Source organism: Ranitomeya imitator, chromosome 8 (genome assembly GCF_032444005.1).
Source record: "Ranitomeya imitator isolate aRanImi1 chromosome 8, aRanImi1.pri, whole genome shotgun sequence".
NCBI lineage: Eukaryota > Metazoa > Chordata > Amphibia > Anura > Dendrobatidae > Ranitomeya > Ranitomeya imitator.
Genome location: NC_091289.1, coordinates 179,609,688 through 179,631,322, shown reverse-complemented (window position 1 = coordinate 179,631,322; position 21,635 = coordinate 179,609,688). Strand labels below are relative to the sequence as shown.

Here is a 21,635-nt window from a genome sequence, read left to right as displayed (position 1 = left end):
GCACCAGCAGGATAGTGAGTGCAGCTCTGGAGTATAATACAGGATGTAACTCAGGATCAGTAGTGTAATGTATGTACACAGTGACTGCACCAGCAGAATAGTGAGCGCAGCTCTGGAGTATAATACAGGATGTAACTCAGGATCAGTAATGTAATGTATGTACACAGTGACTGCACCAGCAGAATGGTGAGTGCAGCTCTGGAGTATAATACAGGATGTAACTCAGGATCAGTAATGTAATGTATGTACACAGTGACTGCACCAGCAGAATGGTGAGCGCAGCTCTGGAGTATAATACAGGAGGTAACTCAGGATCAGTAATGTAATGTATGTACACAGTGATTGCACCAGCAGAATAATGAGTGCAGCTCTGGAGTATAATACAGGATGTAACTCCAGATCAGTAATGTAATGTATGTACACAGTGACTGCACCAGCAGAATGGTGAGTGCAGCTCTGGAGTATAATACAGGATGTAACTCAGGATCAGTAATGTAATGTATGTACACAGTGATTGCACCAGCAGAATAATGAGTGCAGCTCTGGAGTATAATACAGGATGTAACTCAGGATCAGTAATGTAATTTATGTAGACAGTGACTGCACCAGCAGAATAGTGAGGGCAGCTCTGCAGTATAATACAGGATGTTACTCAGGATCATTAATGTTCACTACAGATGCTACAATGATCTTATCAATGTCCTCAGTAAATCTTGGGTCCTTGTACGGGCAGGAGTCATGGGGCATATAGGGCAATTGTATATTCTATAGGGCACACTAGGGCTAATGCTTCTGACCCTGTTCAATGCGGATCTGATGAGGATTCGCTCTATTGTTTATTGGATGATGTTCACTTTATTTATCTTGTGGAGAACCTTCATTGGGTGACTGATTTAAATTGTTTATTGTCCGATATCAGGAGACATTGATAAGCTCACTGTATTGTCTTCTGGCACCTTCACATGGTCCCCCTCCTCCCACCGTGCGGGAACGCTGGCTTACTCATCGCCACGGCTGCAGCAGCATTCCCTTGTGCCTCCTCCCTCTCCTTTGTGCGCGCCGCACTGTGTTCCGGCAGCGCATCTAATACACGCATGCGCACATTCACCTGCTCTTAAAGGGGCAGTGTGCGCACATGGCAAAATGCCCCCAGCTGACAGCTGGGAGTTATTTTGTTAAAGTATTCAATCAAGCAGTCTCCCAGTCAATAGCTTGGAGGCATCCTGTATATAAGGCACCCTCCCCAATTGGTAGGTGCCTGAGCAACCTATATAGTTTAGTGTTAGGTGTGTTGGTGTGTCCTACTGTATGTTGCCAGGTCCCTGTCCCTGGTCTGTTAGTACCATTCCTGTATCCTGTGTTTCCATAGTCTATGAGATTTCCCATCCTGTACTGTCCTAGTAGTTGTGTCTAAGTTAGACGTTATCCTGAAAACTGCGTCCGTGGTTTCTGTACTGTCCAGTCTGCACAGTCTGAACCTGATCCAAGTGTCTGTCCTGTCTGCACAGCCTGAACCTGTCCCAAATGACCGTCCTGTCCGTACATCTAGAGAAAAAAGTGTCTGGCAGCTCTCACTGAGCGGGGCGCATGTTTAGAGTCTCCAAAGAACCCACTTGGAAGTATAGCAGCATGTGAGAGAAAAAACAGCGTCCATTCCAGGGTTTCAGTTCCGGAATTAGTGTTTATTCTGCCATGAGATGAACAACGTTTCGACCCAATATAGGTATTCATCAAGCATAAGTGAACATACCCAGGGCAGGCCTTATGTAGTGTTATATAGTGGGGTCTACAACAAACACCAATCTCCGTAAAGACCAACCCCCATATAAATATATCAAATACATTTCAATAAAAGGGATACAGCCCAACATGGGGACTTATATAGACAACTTGATATATTATAGAATAAGCAAAAATTATTCCCCAAATTAACCACTCAAACCCTATGTACACACAGAGCTTATGATGATCATCCAATCCAAGGGCGGCATCATCGATGTCTTAGTTGCAGAGATCCAATCAATGCACAGCAGGTCATGAATATATAAATGACTTCCTCCGTCTATCCAATCAGAGGGTTCCCGTCAAAGTGCGCCAAAATACAAGCTTGAGGGCATAACCAAGGCGTGCTCATAACCCACGTATTGCCACAAGGCACCCAAGTTGGTATGGAATCCGAGGTCCTAACCACACTAGCGTACCTTCTATCCAATGCACAAACATGCTCACCATATAATCACATGAGCCAGCCAACTCGCGTCATCAGGGAAAGGTCACATGACCGCAATCCAAGTGACGTGCGGATTTCTGTTAGCAGTGCAGGGGTTAAACTGTTCAGCTTAGAGTACCTGAAGCCTTCCTGCTTGGATGATCTCAGCTGTTGATGAATATTGGCCACTCATCTCACCTATATATACTGTCCTCTGCCAATCTGGATTGCCGGTGTTAGCCTTGTCATGCCTGGTGTGGAGTTGAGGAGTTGGTTGTTGGGAGAGGCATTTGGAGTATTGTTGTGTGACTGCTGCTTGGACTTTTTGGCTGTTTACAAATCCTCTTCCTCTCCTATTTGGTTTACATTCCTTTTCTCCTGGATGTTCCCCTCAATTGTCTGTGAATGCGTGTCTGCATGTTTGGTATTTCATTTATCCCTGTACGTCTTCCCTTGTTTGTCTGGTTTGTGTATATACATACACTAGATTGTGGCCCGATTCTAACGCATCGGGTATTCTAGAATATGCATGTCCCGGTAGTATATGGACAATGATGATTCCAGAATTCGCGGCAGACTGTGCCCGTCGCTGATTGGTCGAGGCAACCTTTATGACATCGTCGCCATGGCAACCATTATGACATCTACGTCGATACTGTGCCCGTCGCTGATTGGTCGAGGCGAATTCGCGGCAGACTGTGCCCGTCGCTGATTGGTCGAGGCAACCTTTATGACATCATCATCGCCATGCTGTGCCCGATTCTAACGCATTGGGTATTCTAGAATATGCATTTCCCCGTAGTATAATGACAATGATGATTCCAGAATTCGCGGCAGACTGTGCCCGTCGCTGATTGGTCGAGGCAACCTTTATGACATCATCGTCGCCATGGCAACCATTATGACATCGACGTCGATACTGTGCCCGTCGCTGATTGGTCGAGGCGAATTCGCGGCAGACTGTGCCCATCGCTGATTGGTCGAGGCAACCTTTATGACATCATCGTCGCCATGCTGTGCCCGTCGCTGATTGGTCGAGGCCTGGCGGCCTCGACCAATCAGAGACGCAGGATTTCCAGGACAGACAGACAGACAGAAAGGCAGACAGACAGACGGAAAAACCCTTAGACAATTATATATATAGACTAGATTGTGGCCCGATTCTAACGCATCGGGTATTCTAGAATATGCATGTCCCCGTAGTATATGGACAATGATGATTCCAGAATTCGCGGCAGACTGTGCCCGTCGCTGATTGGTCGAGGCAACCTTTATGACATCATCGTCGCCATGGCAACCATTATGACATCATCGTCGCTGTGTCCGTTGCTGATTGGTCGAGGCCTGGCGGCCTCGACCAATCAGACGCAGGATGTCTACGTCCTTTATGACATCATCGTCGCTTTGCCCGTTGCTGATTGGTCGAGGCCGCAAGGCCTCGACCAATCAGAGACCGGGGATTTCCAGGACAGACAGACAGACAGACAGACAGACAGAAAGACAGACAGACAGACAGACAGACGGAAAAACCCTTAGGCAATTATATATATAGATTATTACTCTCCACTTCCCTGGGTGTAGTAGGGGATCAGATACAGGGCTGATTCAGGAGTTTATCAAGGTACGTGACCCCGGCATCTTCACCATAAGAAGTAATCTGGGGAACAGTGATAGCTAGGACAACCCTAGTGTTAGGAACAGGGAAGGAGCCTCTGGCCCTGGGTAATCTGACACCAGAGTCGTGACAGTTGTCCTGTCCCTTACACTTGGGCATTTTTATTTACAGGGGATTCAGAGATTGCTGAGCTGCAGCGTGAACACCTTCAACAAATGTCTCAGCTCCAAGCAGACATTGAGATGCTCAAAAGAGACGTAACTAGAATGCCTCCTCGGGGCGGCCATGGACCCCCACCCTTCCAACCTCCACCCTTGGCTCCTCCGCTGCCACCTCCTGTTCATCCATCTGGACAGCCTCTAGGTAGACCACAGCCTACCATTGCAATGGGGGGTTTGGTAAGTCGCCTAAAATTGTATTACATGTAATAATAACTGTGGTTGAAGATGGCTTTGAAGCGCCTTTCATATCAACGAATAAGAAAAAGTAACCTTGAATGTTATCGGAATGAATCCTTCATATTTCCTGAAAAAATTCAACATTCGCTGCTGCAGAACCTCATTGTGAAGAAGTTGATGCATGATATACAATCAGTGAATGATGGGAAATTGCCATTTCAAAAAGAGATTCTGCAGCAGCAGAGGTGTGAGTTATAAGGAATAGTGTGCACTTGCTATAAATTATTAAGAACATTAAAGGACACTTAGTTTTCAGTCTCGTCATTTGGCCACAGATCTGCTCTTTACTCTCCAGTAGGGGGCATGTTATGTTTACCCATGGCACTATACATTTTCTCCTGGATAATCCTGTGCCATCGGTAGTGGGTGCCTGCCATATATTAGCTAACTGATCCCAGGCATTTAACCATTTACATGCTGGGGTCAATAGTGTATGTGGTAGCTAAGTTGTTCCCTCTATAAACCCACAGGTACCTCCACTGTGTGATCGCAGGATGTCGAAAAGTTCCCCAGGACTTAAAATAATAAAGTTTACAAAATATTTTTTAAAAAGGAAAATGCACGAAAAGTAAGCTGTACAATAAATTATATGTACCTGAAAATGGTGCATTAAAAAATACACGTCCTCATATGGCTACACAGACAAAATAAATAGTTGTGGCTTTCTAGATGGAGATACTTCAAATTAAAAAAATAAATAAACGCTGCATCTTTAAAGTGGATGTGTAATCAGAAAGTTTCCTTATTAAAAAAAAAAAAAATATTTGTAATTTTGCAATATCACAGTGGCCACCAGGGCTATTTTAGACTCATGCTTCCTGTCCATTCAGGAAGAGTTTTCATCAGGCTCCTTATCAGCAGAGGCAGGATTATAGTGACAGGTAACTCCTGTATACACAGCTGTTAACACAGGATCCATCAGTCACAATATTCAATAGCTCTCCCTTCCTTCACAATGACTTTCGCACACGCTTATTCGATGCTTCTGCTTATTGTTGCTAATGTACGTGTGCTGTTTCCTAAAACCACAGGAAATAATAATCTAAAAAAAAGCCTCAGTGCCCAGTGTGAAAATTGCAAGATTTTTTTTTTTATAAAGATTGTGATGTATTTGTCAGAAAAAAAAATGGCAAAAAAAAAAAAAAACATTTAAAACAAAAAAGCTGATTTCAACAATAGTTCGTTTCTGATGATAGAATCTCTTAAGGTCACAAAACTGCTGCGTTCTTGTATACATGTAATATCGAGCTGTCCTCAAGGAGGCGCTATTATATGACCAAAATCTTTTTTTTTTCTTTCAGGAATCTATGCGACCCCCAAGCCCCTCTACAAACAGACATCTCCTGGAGCCTCTGGACGCGCTGGGACCAGCGCCATATGACCCGGTGTAAGGTCCTCATTGTACCCGTCTTTCTGTCTATATGTTACTATTCGGGAACAAGATGGATCATCCAGATCTGAATTTCCTCTATTTTCTGTCTCGGTCTTCAGCACCGAGTGAATGATGGTGAGTGTGGGACTTCTTGATTCGACACTGCAGTTTTGCGTTCTCTTTACACCGTCAGGGCCGGCTTCGTCATCTTCTACGACTTCATACTGGGGCTGGAGCCAACTTTTCAGAAGGTGCGGCTGATGAGCGGGCTGTATGGTAACGGGCACAGAATGGGGCAACCTTCTACCCTCCCGGACGCCCTCTGTGAGGTGTGGAACTCTTCGCAACACCTGGCGAATAATCCCAGGGGAAACATCGCAATGTTACGGGCCAAGCAGCCAATACCAAGGTACCATCAACCAGTACAACTCAGTCTTTACTGGGGTCTTCTGTGATCAGGATGCCCACCGCAGGGAGCTTCCTGCGACCTCTATATTGGCAGCGAGATGTCATCTGTTACACAAATACCTGCTTCGACCCATTTTTGTAGAATAAGTCATTTACGCTACACAGCTTTTGCTTCCAATCATTACCACTCAGGATCTGCTTGTGGCCGGTGTGAAGAAAGATGCAGTCAACTGCAATGGAAGCCATATATTTGTCCCATAGAGAATTCAATGTATCATTGGTAGCAAACCCTCAGCTGTGCGACGTATATGGTCCGGACTCTCTGGATGTAAGGATGCAGGAAACAGAAAACCTAAAAAGGATGAGAAAGCAACACACAAACTGTACTAGAAAGCTGCTGAACTTTCTATAAAACTATATCTACATGACATCAATGATTTTGTTCCTATTATTTAGGGTTCGGCCTTCTGCCTCAATCTCTCTCGTCATGGAGTTTCAAGTTGCCGGAGGATTTAACACTTACGGTCAGGAGGTTCAGCACATGTCGCCTTCTGGTTGGACAAAACTGGACCTGTTTGATCAGCATAACCAAGTCCTGAGCGGCCGGTGGAAGCTGCCAGTTAGAGCCCTGCCTCTCCGTCCAGGCCTGAGCACAGGACAACTCAACACAGTCCCTCAGGTAATAGCAGGCGTGTACTGGATATAAGAGGGGTGCACTGGATATAATAAGGGTGCTCTGGGCATAAGAGGGGTGTACTGGATATAAGAGGGGTGCACTGGGCATAAGAGGGGTGCACTGGATATAATAAGGTTGCACTGGGCATAAGAGGGGTGCACTGGATATAAGAGGGGTGTACTGGATATAAGAGGGGTGTACTGGATATAAGAGGGGTGCACTGGATATAAGAGGGGTGTACTGGATATAAGAGGGGTGCACTGGATATAATTAGGTTGCACTGGGCATAAGAGGGGTGTACTGGATATAAGAGGGGTGCACTGGATATAATTAGGTTGCACTGGGCATAAGAGGGGTATACTGGATTTAAGAGGGGTGCACTGGATATAGAAAGATTGCACTGGATATAGAAAGGGTGCACTGAATATAAGAAGGGTGCTCTGGATATAAGAAGTTTTCACTGGATATAAGAAGGTTGCACTGGGCATAAGAGGGGTGCACCTGGTATAAGGAAGGTGTACTGAATATAAGAAGGGTGCACTGAACATAAGGGCTCACACTCACTTGTGAGAAACTCGGATGAGTCTCACACGTCAATACCCGGCACTCAGGAGCAAAGCATGCAGCTGCAGGTATTCCTATCCGGCCGCACGCTCCGATCTAAGTCCCGGATGCAGTGCCGGGTATTGACGTGTGAGACTCATCCGAGTTTCTCGCAAGTGAGCATAAGCCCTTAGAAGGGTGCACTGGATATAGAAAGGGTGCACTGGGATATAAGAGGGGTGCTCTGGATATAGAAATGGTGCACTGAATATAAGAAGGGTGCTCTGGATATAGAAAGGGTGCACTGGGATATAAGAGGGGTGCACTGGATATAGAAAGGGTGCACTAAATATAAGAAGGGTTCACTGGATATAGAAAGGGTGTACTGGGTATAAGAAAGGTGCACTGGATATAGAAAGGGTGCACTGGGATATAAGAGGGGTGCACTAAGATATAAGAGGGGTGCACTGGGATATAAGAGGGGTGCACATGGTATAAGGAAGGTGTACTGAATATAAAAAAGGTGCACTGGATATACGAAGGGTGCACTGGGTATAAGTGGGATGCACTGGGTATAAGAAAGGTATAAGATATAAGCATGGTGCATTTGATATAAGAAGGGGGCACAGGGTGTAAGAGGGGTGCACTAGGTATAATGGGACATTGGATATAAGAGGGTGCTCTGGATTTAAGAAGAGTGCACTGGATGTTAGTAAGGTGCATTTGGTGTAAGAATGGGGCACTGGGTATAAGAAAGGGCGTTGTATATAAGAAGGGAACATTGAATATAAGAATGGTCATTAGATATATGACTGCTCTGGATATAAGAGGGGTGCACTGGGTATAAGAGGGGTGCATTAGATATAAGACTGTGCTCTGGATATAATAAGGCTGCATTGAATATAAGTTGGGTTCACTCACTGGATATAAGTGGGGTGCACTGAATATAAGAAGGGTGCCATGGACTCCAGCTTGCGTCCGGCACGTTGGGAGGTGACACTTCTCGTAATCTCTGCAGGTGGGAACAGCTGAACTTTATCTCCGTATCATCAATGCCAGAGATGCCGACCTCCAGTCCATGGCAGAGATAGACCCCAGGAATTCCCTGCTCTACAGTTATCCTCCACTGGTGAGTATCCGTCAGTACTGGTCACTGCGGAGCGGTAGAGATATAGAGGACCGTTCTCACCTTATTGCATGGAGCTCAGTTAAACAAAAACAGCTTTTTTGTTTGAAGACGCCCCTTATGGTAAACTTTTTGCCGTGGATTGAGGGGGTCTAATATTTATACATCATTACATTCCAGGTATCTAATTCGGGAATGCCCTAAATGAATGTAATGAAAGTCCTTATTATCTTCTGCTCCCGTGAAAAAAACCTGAATCCGTTATAAACGGAACAAAAAACGGATGCAAGATGGAACAAAAGTTTCTGTTTTTCAATGGATCCATGTTTGTAAAAAAAAAAGAAAAGCCCCCACTGTTTCCATTTTGCATTTATTTTTGTTCAGTTTTTCAGGAATCTTTTTTTACTGGATAGGTCTCCGAACACCTCATGTTCTGGGCATGAACAGTGTTAAAAAGAAGATCTGTTAACGAATGACTATCCATTATCATCGCTTTCCCAAACACTTCAATGTTTAATTAAAAAAATGACAGGATCAGGATCACAAAGTTGTGCAGGCTACTTTTTTTTTGATCCAGCAGCTTGAAGGTAGGAGACAAGAGATTTTATGACCCTCTCGTTCCTCTATTCAAATGAATGGATCCTGGAATGTTTTATTTATTTTTTTTAAGATCTTAAGACGAATCCGAAAAATGGAAATAAGTGGCGGACATGTGAACAGAGCCGTATACTCAGGCACGCAGGGTCCTACACAGCCAGAGCTACTCTTGGGGCTTTCTCACATTAGCGTATAAGTCAGATGAGTCAATGACAGAAAACTTCACATTGCACCCTGACCAATGTTAGTAAACGAGTCGGTGCTCATCTACGAGTTTTTCCTCAGCTTGGATCAAACTGAGAAAAAAATGTCAGCATGCATTTGTAAAGCGCTGCGGAATATGTTGGCGCTATATAAATAAAATTATTATTATTATTATTATGCTGCAATAGTCTGCTCGGATCGGATTGCACTTGCCAATGCAAGTCAATGAGGGCAAGAAAAAAATATCATGCCACACTGACTGCGTGTGCCGTCCGATTTTTACACACCTGCCTCAAGGGAAACCCGACATTTCACCATTCAAATACAGTAAATTCACAGCCAGAACCGTCAAAATAGAATCGATATATAAGTAGAATACATAGCTAGAAATATATTAGTGAGATATATAATCAGTTCCTTGCGTGTGTAGTTTATTGTACATGTATTTAGCTAATAAATAAATAAATGCAAAATATGGCATGGGGTCCCCCTTATTTTTAATAACCAGCTGAGGGAAAGCAGACAGCTGAGAACTGATGTTATTATTCCGGGAAGGGCTCGATAACCATGGCTTCCCAGCTTAATATCAGCTCACAGCTGTCTGCACAGCCTTTACTGGTTATTTATAAGGAAGGCCCCAAAAAGTTACGTGGGGTCCTCCCTATATTTAATATCCTGCAAAGGCTAAGCAGACAGCTGCTGGATGATATTAATAGGCTGGGAAGGTGCCATGTATATTGGCCCCTTCTCAGACTAATAACACCAGTCCTCCGCCACCCCAGGAATGGTGCATCCACTAGAAGCGCCAATTCTGGCACTTATCCTCAGCTCTTCCCGATTGCCTTGGTGCATTGGCAATTGGGGTAATGGTTTTGGGATTGATGTCAGCCGTGTAATCAAGCCCAGGGGTTAGTAATGGAGAGGCGTCTGTCAAACACCCCCATTACTATCTCCATAGTCAAAAGAATTAACCACACATAGAAAAGTCATTTAATTGTAAAAGGCACTCCCTGACGATTACCCCCTTTACCCATTTAATACCATTACAAAAATTAAATAATCCTCATGGTCAGCAGTAAATCCATAATATGGAAGTCCAACAACGATCCCTGACTCTGCTACATGCAAAGGCTGTGATGAGCAGTGACATCAGTAACGTGACCGCTCACCACGGCCGCCAGAACACACTGAGGGTAGCTTGTGAGTGCGGCTGCCGTGCCGAGCGGTTACATCAGTAAGGTTATCGCAATTTACTACTGATGAACTGCGGTAACCTTACTGACGTCACCTCTCGCTGCAGTAAGTTTTCAGGCTACAAGCGGTGACGTCAGTAAGGTTACCGCAGTTCATCGGCTGTGACCTGCGGTAACCTTAATGATGTCACCGATCGTCACAGCAGCCGTATTCACACGCTGCGCTCAGAGTTTTCTGGCGGCTGTGGTTAGCCGTCATATTTACTAATCTCACTGGTCATCACAGCCTCCGGATGTAGCACAGTTGGGAATCTTCGTGGGACCACCATGTGGATTTTTTTTTTTTTATGGTATTAAATAGGTTAAAGAGGGTAAATGTTGGGGAGTCCCTCTTACAATTAAAAGACTTTTTGTTTGTGTTTAATTTCTTTTGACTACAGGGTTAGTAATGGGGCTGTCTGACAGACGCCTCTCCATTACTAACTCCTGGGCTTGATGTCACCGGATAGTAAACAAATGACATCAACCCAAAAACCATTACCCCTATTGCCAATGCACCAGGGCATTTAGGGATGAGCTGAGGCTAAGCGTCACTTGGCACATCTATTTGATTCGCCATTTCTGGGGTGGCTGAGGGCTGGTGTTATTAGTCTGAGAAGGGGCCAATATCCATGGCCCCTTCCTAGCCTATTAGTATCAGCCCACAGCTGTCTGCTTAGCCTTTGCTGGTTATTAAAAGTAAGGGGGACCCCTCGTCATTTTTTGGGGGTCCAGCCTTTTTAATTCACTTTATATATCTGTAATTTGTGTAGGAATATAACGATGTGTCTTGAGATGACACTTTAAACATACTATGATTACATAAATGTAATATTAACTGAAAAATGAGCTTATTCTTCACCTACATCTTCTGCACACAGATGCCTGGTCCTGCTGCAGCCCCCATAGATAATCCCGCGCCACAGCCGGCTCACCAGCAGCCCCCCAGCTCTTTTCATCTGGCGCTTTCCCCGTACACTGATTATGTTGATCCACCGCCGGTCCAGGAGCTTCCAAATCAGCCGAAACCCAGTCAGAGGTGAGACGGTGCTGCCCGGCCTATGGTCTGCAGATAACATTCATCTGATGCCCCAAAACTGCAATAATGGACGTAAATCATCAAACGCCAATTTGATGCTGAATTTAGGAGAACATGGTGATCTCTGTAGATGAAGGTTCACAACAGACTGTTATATTGATGTGAACTGGTGATGAGCTATCGCAGAACATCGGCCATCTCTGAACAACTAACCATGATGTATAAGCCGCCCTGCTACAGGAATCTCATAGGTGATGGAAATAAGTGATAAAAGTGCCCAAATTATCCAATAACCCTCTAAGGTATTTATGGTGATTGATCGGAGGGTTACACAGTGAATCAGTCCATAGTAGAGGGGGCAATGCACGAGGAATGGAGCACAAGGTGGAAGCTAATGGAGAATGGAGGGTATTTTCGGCTAAGTCCCTGTGCCCCATAGTCGCTTCTCCAAGGTGGATGTCCTCCGTGAAGCCTTTTTAACATTGAGGATCCCCAGAACAAAATATTACAATATAATACAAAATATGGAACTAATTCAGATCCAAAACCAGATACCTCTATGTATCCGGACAATTAATGTAGACACCAGACCGGACCCTAAATTAGCTCAAGCCCCAGATCAGTCGCCTAAGGCTATGTGCACACGTATTCTGGTCTACTGCGGATTTTTCCGCAGCAGATTTCTACAGATTTGATAAATCCGCAGTGGAAAACCGCTGCCGATTTATCGCAGATTTACCACAGTTTTTCTGCGGTTTTACAACTGCGGATTTCTATTGGAGCAGGTGAAAATCCGCAGGAAGAATTGACATGCTGCGGAATGTAAACCCCTGCGTTTCCGCGCGTTTTTTTCCACAGCATGTGCACTGCGTTTTTTGTTTCCCATAGGTTTACATTGTAATGTAAACTCATGGGAAACTGCTGCGGATCCGCAGCAAAATCCGCATCGTGTGCACATTAATGAATCTTATTTATAGATGTACTCAGACCCAAAAATTAATCCAGACCTCAGACTCTACTTACCCGCGAAGTTTTACCAGAGGTGGAAGCTTCAGGACTCGCTGATTTCTATTGGTCTAAATGACCTTCTCTGGCTTTTTTTTTTTTAATAGATTTTTTTTTTAGTTGTTGTCGCTGGTGGGGTTTTTTCTCGATACTTAAACAATATATTGAGCTGCTTCCAAGCAGATGGTGGAGAGAAGATCACTTCTTTTAGCCACTTCACGACTTTCGGGGAAAAAAAAAGCTGAAAAAAGACTGAACATATGCACAGCAAGTTGTTTGGACATTGCAGTGCATATATATGTTCTTTATTTAGGATTTGTTAAGAGCTTTTTCAGGCGGGTTCCTGTGCAGATTCGCCTGAAAAAGACATTGTGTGCAGCTACCCTAACGGGCGTTTCAAGGAACCTCTATTCCTGGGCTGCCGTTTGTTGAAAAATAGATAAAGAAAAAAGCAAAATAAAAATATAAAACCTGTGGTTTACTCGCCGTCCTGAGCAGCGCACATGTGACAAGTGTTTTGAGTGATCGTTGGGGGTCTCAAGATCCCGACCCACCCCAAACTGCAGGGTATATTAAGCCCAGGCGCATATTAAAAAGAAATAAGATTCTAGCTGCTCTTTAAATCAAGACCCCGAAATGAATTAGTTCCCAGATCTGTAGTTATGGCAGAAAACTAGAGTAGCTGCATTGGTAAATGTACCCTTACTATAAGTATTCACACCCTTCTGTCTCGTTATTGATTATTGTGTCATTGCTGTAATTGTTGTTTTAATAAAAAAGATCGAACACTTCTGTCACCAGACCGAGCTTCCTTGTGTCTTCCTGTGTAGCATCTGGTTTGCTCCGTGGCTAAATATTATCTGAATAAAGCTTCTACAGTTTATAATACATTAATACATGCAGGTATAATAGCAGATCACACATGTACTCCTCTCTTTAGGAGCAAAGAGTCTGTTCACACTGAGTTTTTTTTTTTCAGAAGTGTTTGGAGAAAAAAATTTCCAACTTTCCAATCACAACTTAAAATCAAGTTTTTAACAAATTTCTGCTCCAAAAACTCCTGAAAAAAGAAAAATCAGTGTGAAAATACCCCTAGTCTATGTACACATGTTGCAGGATTTTGTTAGCATTTTTTTTTTTCAGCAGCCAAAATCTGCTCTCTTGGCAGTAAAAACCGCTGCTTTCCAAACTCCTGTTTTTCAGTGTTTTTGCTACTTTTTTGTGGCATTTTTGGAGTGGAATACATGTGTAATTTGTCTTATGTTTAATAAAGTTAGTTTTATTCACCAGAAAAAGCTAACTTGCGATTTTTCACTTTATCATTACTTTCTAAGGCTGCCGTCACACTAGCAGTACTCAGGACTGTCCCACACATCCATATAATTCCGGTACCGGAATTATCCGTGTCCATGTGCTCACGTGGCACATCAGTGTGGCACACATGCGGCAGCCGTGTGCCAACTGGGTACCACACGGACCGTGCAGGAGACAGCGCTACAAGTAATCGCTGTCCCCTGCTTTGGGTGCTGAAGCCCCATTCATTTCTTCTCTCCAGCAGCGTTCGCTGGAGCGAAGGAATGAAAAATCTTTTTTTTTTTTGCTGTGTAAATAAAGTTCCCTGTAACCAACCCCCTGCTGGGGGGACAGCGCTTACTGTAGCGCTGTCTCCTGCAAGGCACACGGACTGCACACGGACAGCATCCGTGTGCGGTACGTGTTTTACACGGACCCATTGACTTTAATGGGTCCGTGTGATCCGTGCGCTCCCACGAACACTGACATGTCACAGTGTTTTGCACACGGACACACGGTCCGTGAAAACACGCTGACATGTGCAGAGACACATTGATTTTAATGTGTCTACGTGAGTCAGTGTCTCCGGTACGTGAGGAAGCTGTCACCTCACGTACCGGAGCCACTGACGTGTGAAACCGGCCTTAGTCAGTATTTTACATCAGTATTTGTAAGCCAAAACCAGCATAAAATGCTGCAAAAACACTGAAACAATTGACATGCTGCAGATATAAAAATAGTGCTGCAGTTTTCCAGTCCAATCAGGGAAAAAAAACACATGTGCATGAGATTTCTGAAATCTCATAACTTTTGCTGGTAGTGTTAAAAAATAATTTAATTTGCATAAAAAAACCACTGCAAAAATGCAATGTGTGAACATAGCCTTAGGCTTCTCTGTCCGCCTTGCTTTATACTGTGTATCTGCTCCACAGCTATAATCTGTGAATTTGTTCATAACTGTATTCTCTATTGGAGTTCCAGCTTCCGTCTAATAACAGATGTACACTACTGCCTAGTACCCCCCATGCTTTATACTGCAGTTTAGCTTGTGCAGTTTGAGATGAGTGGCTTAAATATGGATGGAGGATCCTGCAGAGAGGCTTTAACTATGTGAAATCTTTACACCCTACATATTCCTCATAATACGCCAGGAGATATATGGTATATGTATACATACATACTAGATATATATATGTTCTGAGCTACACTGATACATTGTAACGAACCCCCAGCTCTGTGAGCTGCACCAGGTCAGAGTGGGTTTTAGCCCCTGATTCTAAACCATTATTTCCGCATTCACTGACTCCAGAGATCTTAACTTACGGTAATTTATTCAAAAGTCCTTTAGAAAGTTTTCAAACTTTTTATTATGTATGTATTAAGCTGAATTCACATACAAGTTGAAACTGAAAACCATAAAAGAACAACAAAAAGCCGATCTCCTAGGCGGGTGTAAGTCATCAGTTTGCAGCCAGACCGCCCAGGACGAGCACCTGGAATTACCGCATCGCTCTGGTCTACAGTATATGTTAAAAAAAAGGGGATTTTTGATTAAAAAAGTAACTGACTGAGTCAGCGCAAGAGACATCCATGATGCCGGCAGAGGCTGCAGAAGTGAAAACTGCCCTGTCCGGCTGCCATGGAGGACTGGACATCAGCGCTAATGTTTTTCTCAAACATCCATTACACTAAACCAGCCATAATCCTATCCCAGTGGATAGGTAAGAAATAGTGATGAGCGAACGTGGTCAGATAAGGTGTTATCTGAGCATGCTCTGGTGCTAACCGAGTGTCTTTGGCATGCTCGAATAATATGTTCGAGTCCCTGCGGCTCCATGTCTCGTGGCTGTTAAACAATCCCTGCTGCGAGACATGCCTCCGCAGGGACTCGAACATATTTTTTGAGCACACTGATGACGCTCAGTTAGCACCCGAGCATGCTCAGATAACACCTTATCCCAACACGTTCGCTCAGCACTAGTAAGAAACATCAGTGACTGGTGTACAACCACAGAGACTCTCGCACAACCATGATGAGGACTAGTCTGTATGGAGCAGTAGTCAGACATTTGCGCTGCTGCTTCATCCAAACACTATGGGCCAATTCTTCAAATTTCCTTTTTTTTTTTTAAATTTTGTTTATCTTTGTATTCTGTGGCATTTTTTTTTTTGCACCAAATTCATCAAAATGGCGTAACCAGTAGTTCATGATTTTTTTTTGTGCAATTTAAAAAAACAAATATCCTTTATTTCTGTAAGTATCCAATTTTTGCTACATTTTTAGAGCAAAAAGTCCCATGTTTTTCAAAATTTCGCAAAACTAAATTTCCCAGTGTACACAAAACGTTGCAACTTTTTCAAGAGTCTCAAATGCTGAATCAAGCGACGACATCTAGAAACTCTAAACCCCGTCCAAAAATGGCAGAGCAGAAACAAAACAAAACAAGTAAACACATAAAAAGAGTTACAAATAAAATTAATTTGGTGCAAGCAAACAAACAATGGTGCAAATCAAGAAAAACGCTGCAAGAAAACAGGCGCAAATGCGATAATGAATTGGGCCCTATGAGAAAACCAAAAATAGCAGTAAATAAATGTTTTTTTTTGTTTGTTTTTTTAAGTAATACCCCTATAATTCAGTGCCCCCTTATTTGCTGGGGTGAGAACATGGGACATTACCGTGCACATTATTCTCAGGAGTAAGGTCAGGTTTTATATCATATAATCCATGTATTTCAGGGATGAAGGTGCAGGAGAGAAAGGAATAAAAAAGGAGCCTGGAGCAGGGACTAGAGTGGGCTTCATCATAGACAGAGTGACCGAGGCCCCCCCAGGAGATGGGACCCTGAGGCTGACCGGATACCACATGAACACTGGACAGGCAAGTGCAACAATGGAGGAGGAACATTTACTAATATGTCTTATTATGGTATTTTCCATTTTTTGGAGTTTCGTTTTTTTCTCCAATTATTATTTTTCCATCAGCACAGCTGTATTGGGGATTGTTTTGTTACCGTTTTTTAAATAATTTTTTTCACTTCTACTTTTTTTTTTTTAGTCTTAGGAGACTTGAACGTGTGATCATTTGATTACTATTTATACTATATATTGCGGTATTTTAGTATGCACTTAAATGGAGGCTCTGCTATGAAGTCCGATCACAAAGGATCAACGTGACAGTAATGGAGGCGCAACGTATGGTCGAAAAAGGTTAACACAAAAACAAAAATAACAATTCGGAATGCACTACCTAAAAATATGAAACACGACTACATAGGACATTTACATTTTTTATTAATAAATAAAAGACATAATAATAACAAAACAAGAACTCAACAGAAAAAAAGGATTAAAGCAAAAGAGGGGCTGCGACGTGGTTTATAATTAATATGTCCGTTACAGTCAATGTCAACCGCTATTGCTGATAAACAATGAATGGCATCTGATATCTCCAGAGATCTCCTTATTTCATCAGGGATAATAAATAAAATGTAAGTGCTGATGAAAAAACTTTGATAAAATGCGCTATATACAGCTAGGTCCATATATATATTTGGACAGAGACAACATTTTTCTAATTTTGGTTATAGACATTACCACAATGAATTTTAAACAAAACAATTCAGATGCAGTTGAAGTTCAGACTTTCAGCTTTCATTTGAGGGTATCCACATTAAAATTGGATGAAGGGTTTAGGAGTTTCAGCTCCTTAACATGTGCCACCCTGTTTTTAAAGGGGCCAAAAGTAATTGGACAATTGACTCCAAGGCTATCTCATGGACAGGTGTGGGCAATCCCTTCGTTATGCCATTCTCAATTAAGCAGATAAAAGGCCTGGAGTTGATTTGAGGTGTGGTGATCGCGTTTCAATATCCAAATCTACCATAAAAGGAAGACTGCATGAAATACAAATGTAAAACAGGGCGGAGGCAGTGTGATGGCTTGGGCATGCATGGCTGCCAGTGGCACTGGGTCACTAGTGTTTATGGATGATGTGACACAGGACAGAAGCAGCCAAATTAATTCTGAGGTATTCAGAGACATACTGTGTGCTCAGATCCAGCCAAATGCAGCCAAGCTGATTGGTCGTCGTTTCATACTTCAGATGGGCAATGACCCAAAACATAAACCCAAAGCAGCCCAGGAGTTTATTAAAGCAAAGAAGTGGAATATTCTGGAATGGCCAAGTCAGTCACCTGATCTCAACCCAATTGAGCAGCATTTCACTTGTTAAAGACTAAACTTCAGACAGAAAGGCCCACAAACATACAGCAACTGAAAACCACCGCAGTGAAGGCCTGGCAGAGCTTCAAAAAGGAGGAAACACTGTGTCTGGTGATGTCCATGAGTTCAAGACTTCAGGCAGTCATTGCCAACAAAGGGTTTTCAACCAAGTACTAAAAATGAACATTTATTTAAAATTATTGAATATGTCCAATTACTTTTGGTCCCTTTAAAAACAGGGTGGCACATGTTAAGGAGCTGAAACTCCCAAACCCTTCATCCAATTTTAATGTGGATACCCTCAAATGAAAGCTGAAAGTCTGAACTTCAACTGCATCTGAATTGTTTTGTTTAAAATTCATTGTGGTAATGTCGATAACCAAAATTGGAAAAATGTTGTCTCTGTCCAAATATATATGGACCTAACTGTACATAAATTGTATCATAAATAAATCACATCTTAAAATAAGTACAGGTCAGAATAAATAGTTCCTGCATGAGAATTACTGAGTCCAATGTATTTAAACCATTATCTATGCCATTCAGAAATGAAAGACAGATTGTTAGAATATTAAAATTAGCAAAAGATCAAAAAATAAACAATAATAACTAATGAACACCAAATAGTTAAATGCCTGATGGTAATAATAAAGTGGCCTGTGTTAGAAAGTGGAAGCTGCTCAGGAGTAGTGTAGAATAGTGCCTGTACATGGATAAGCTGCTATCAAAGAGGATGGAACTCTCAGTGCTGTGCTATGTCCCTATGTACAAGAATATAACTACTATAATACTGTCCCTATGTACAAGAATATAACTACTATAATACTGCCCCTATGTACAAGAATATAACTACTATAATACTGCCCCTATGTACAAGAATATAACTACTATAATACTGCCCCTATGTACAAGAATATACATACTATAATACTGCCCCTATGTACAAGAATATAACTACTATAATACTGCCCCTATGTACAAGAATATAACTACTATAATACTGTCCCTATGTACAAGAATATAACTACTATAATACTGCCCCTATGTACAAGAATATAACTACTATAATACTGTCCCTATGTAAAAGAATATAACTACTATAATACTGTTCCTATGTACAAGAATATAACTACTATAATACTGCCCCTATGTACAAGAATATACCTACTATAATACTGCCCCTATGTACAAGAATATAACTACTATAATACTTCTCCTATGTACAAGAATATAACTACTATAATACTGCTCTATATGTACAAGAATATAACTACTATAATACTGCCCCTATGTACAAGAATATAACTACTATAATACTGCCCCTATGCACAAGAATATAACTACTATAACACTGCCCCTATGTACAAGAATATAACTACTATAATACTGCTCCTATGTACAAGAACATACCTACTATAATACTGCCCCTATGTACAAGAACATAACTACTATAATACTGCTCCTATGTACAAGAATATAACTATTATAATACTGCTCCTATGTACAAGAATATAACTACTATAATACTGCTCCTATGTACAAGAATATAACTACTATAATACTGCTCCTATGTACAAGAATATAACTACTATAATACTGCTCCTATGTACAAGAATATAACTACTATAATACTGCTCCTATGTACAAGAATATAACTACTATAATACTGCTCCTATGTACAAGAATATAACTACTATAATACTGCTCCTATGTACAAGAATATAACTACTATAATACTGCTCCTATGTACAAGAACATACCTACTATAATACTGCCCCTATGTACAAGAACATAACTACTATAATACTGCTCCTATGTACAAGAATATAACTACTATAATACTGCCCCTATGTACAAGAATATAACTACTATAATACTGCTCCTATGTACAAGAATATAACTACTATAATACTGCCCCTATGTACAAGAATATAACTACTATAATACTGCTCCTATGTACAAGAATATAACTACTATAATACTGCCCCTATGTACAAGAATATAACTACTATAATACTGCTCCTATGTACAAGAATATAACTACTATAATACTGCTCCTATGTACAAGAATATAACTACTATAATACTGCTCCTATGTACAAGAATATAACTACTATAATACTGCTCCTATGTACAAGAATATAACTACTATAATACTGCCCCTATGTACAAGAATATAACTACTATAATACTGCTCCTATGTACAAGAATATAACTACTATAATACTGCCCCTATGTACAAGAATATAACTACTATAATACTGCTCCTATGTACAAGAATATAACTACTATAATAGTGCTCCTATGTACAAGAATATAACTACTATAATACTGCTCCTATGTACAAGAATATAACTACTATAATACTGCTCCTATGTACAAGAATATAACTACTATAATACTGCCCCTATGTACAAGAATATAACTACTATAATACTGCCCCTATATACAAGAATATAACAACTATAATACTGCCCCTATGTACAAGAATATAACTACTATAATACTGCTCCTATGTACAAGAATATAACTACTATAATACTGCTCCTATGTACAAGAATATAACTATTATAATACTGCTCCTATGTACAAGAATATAACTACTATAATACTGCTACTATGTACAAGAATATAACTACTATAATACTCCTATGTACAAGAATATAACTACTATAATACTGCTCCTATGTACAAGAATATAACTACTATAATACTGCCCCTATGTACAAGAATATAACTACTATAATACTGCTCCTATGTACAAGAATATAACTACTATAATACTGCTCCTATGTACAAGAATATAACTACTATAATACTGCCCCTATGTACAAGAATATAACTACTATAATACTGCTCCTATGTACAAGAATATAACTACTATAATACTGCTCCTATGTACAAGAATATAACTACTATAATACTGCCCCTATGTACAAGAATATAACTACTATAATACTGCTCCTATGTACAAGAATATAACTACTATAATACTGCCCCTATGTACAAGAATATAACTACTGTAATACTGCTCCTATGTACAAGAATATAACTATTATAATACTGCTCCTATGTACAAGAATATAACTACTATAATACTGCTACTATGTACAAGAATATAACTACTATAATACTCCTATGTACAAGAATATAACTACTATAATACTGCTCCTATGTACAAGAATATAACTACTATAATACTGCCCCTATGTACAAGAATATAACTACTATAATACTGCTCCTATGTACAAGAATATAACTACTATAATACTGCTCCTATGTACAAGAATATAACTACTATAATACTGCCCCTATGTACAAGAATATAACTACTATAATACTGCTCCTATGTACAAGAATATAACTACTATAATACTGCTCCTATGTACAAGAATATAACTACTATAATACTGCCCCTATGTACAAGAATATAACTACTATAATACTGCTCCTATGTACAAGAATATAACTACTATAATACTGCCCCTATGTACAAGAATATAACTACTGTAATACTGCTCCTATGTACAAGAATATAACTATTATAATACTGCTCCTATGTACAAGAATATAACTACTATAATACTGCTACTATGTACAAGAATATAACTACTATAATACTCCTATGTGCAAG

General features: G+C 41.2%; 1 protein-coding gene across 1 annotated transcript in view; it reads left to right on the top strand.

The window, feature by feature from the left end:
* CCDC17 (coiled-coil domain containing 17) overlaps positions 1-13,275 on the top strand; it is a 32,936-nt gene extending 19,661 nt beyond the window's left edge. Inside the window, exons 10-15 of the mRNA XM_069738022.1 lie at positions 3,996-4,222; positions 5,584-5,669; positions 5,848-6,063; positions 6,519-6,741; positions 8,300-8,410; positions 11,322-13,275. Of these exons, the coding sequence (XP_069594123.1) occupies positions 3,996-4,222; positions 5,584-5,669; positions 5,848-6,063; positions 6,519-6,741; positions 8,300-8,410; positions 11,322-11,483 (1,025 nt within the window). The 3' untranslated portion in view covers positions 11,484-13,275. The remainder of the gene's footprint in view (positions 1-3,995; positions 4,223-5,583; positions 5,670-5,847; positions 6,064-6,518; positions 6,742-8,299; positions 8,411-11,321) is intronic.
* Positions 13,276-21,635: the final 8,360 nt, after the last annotated feature.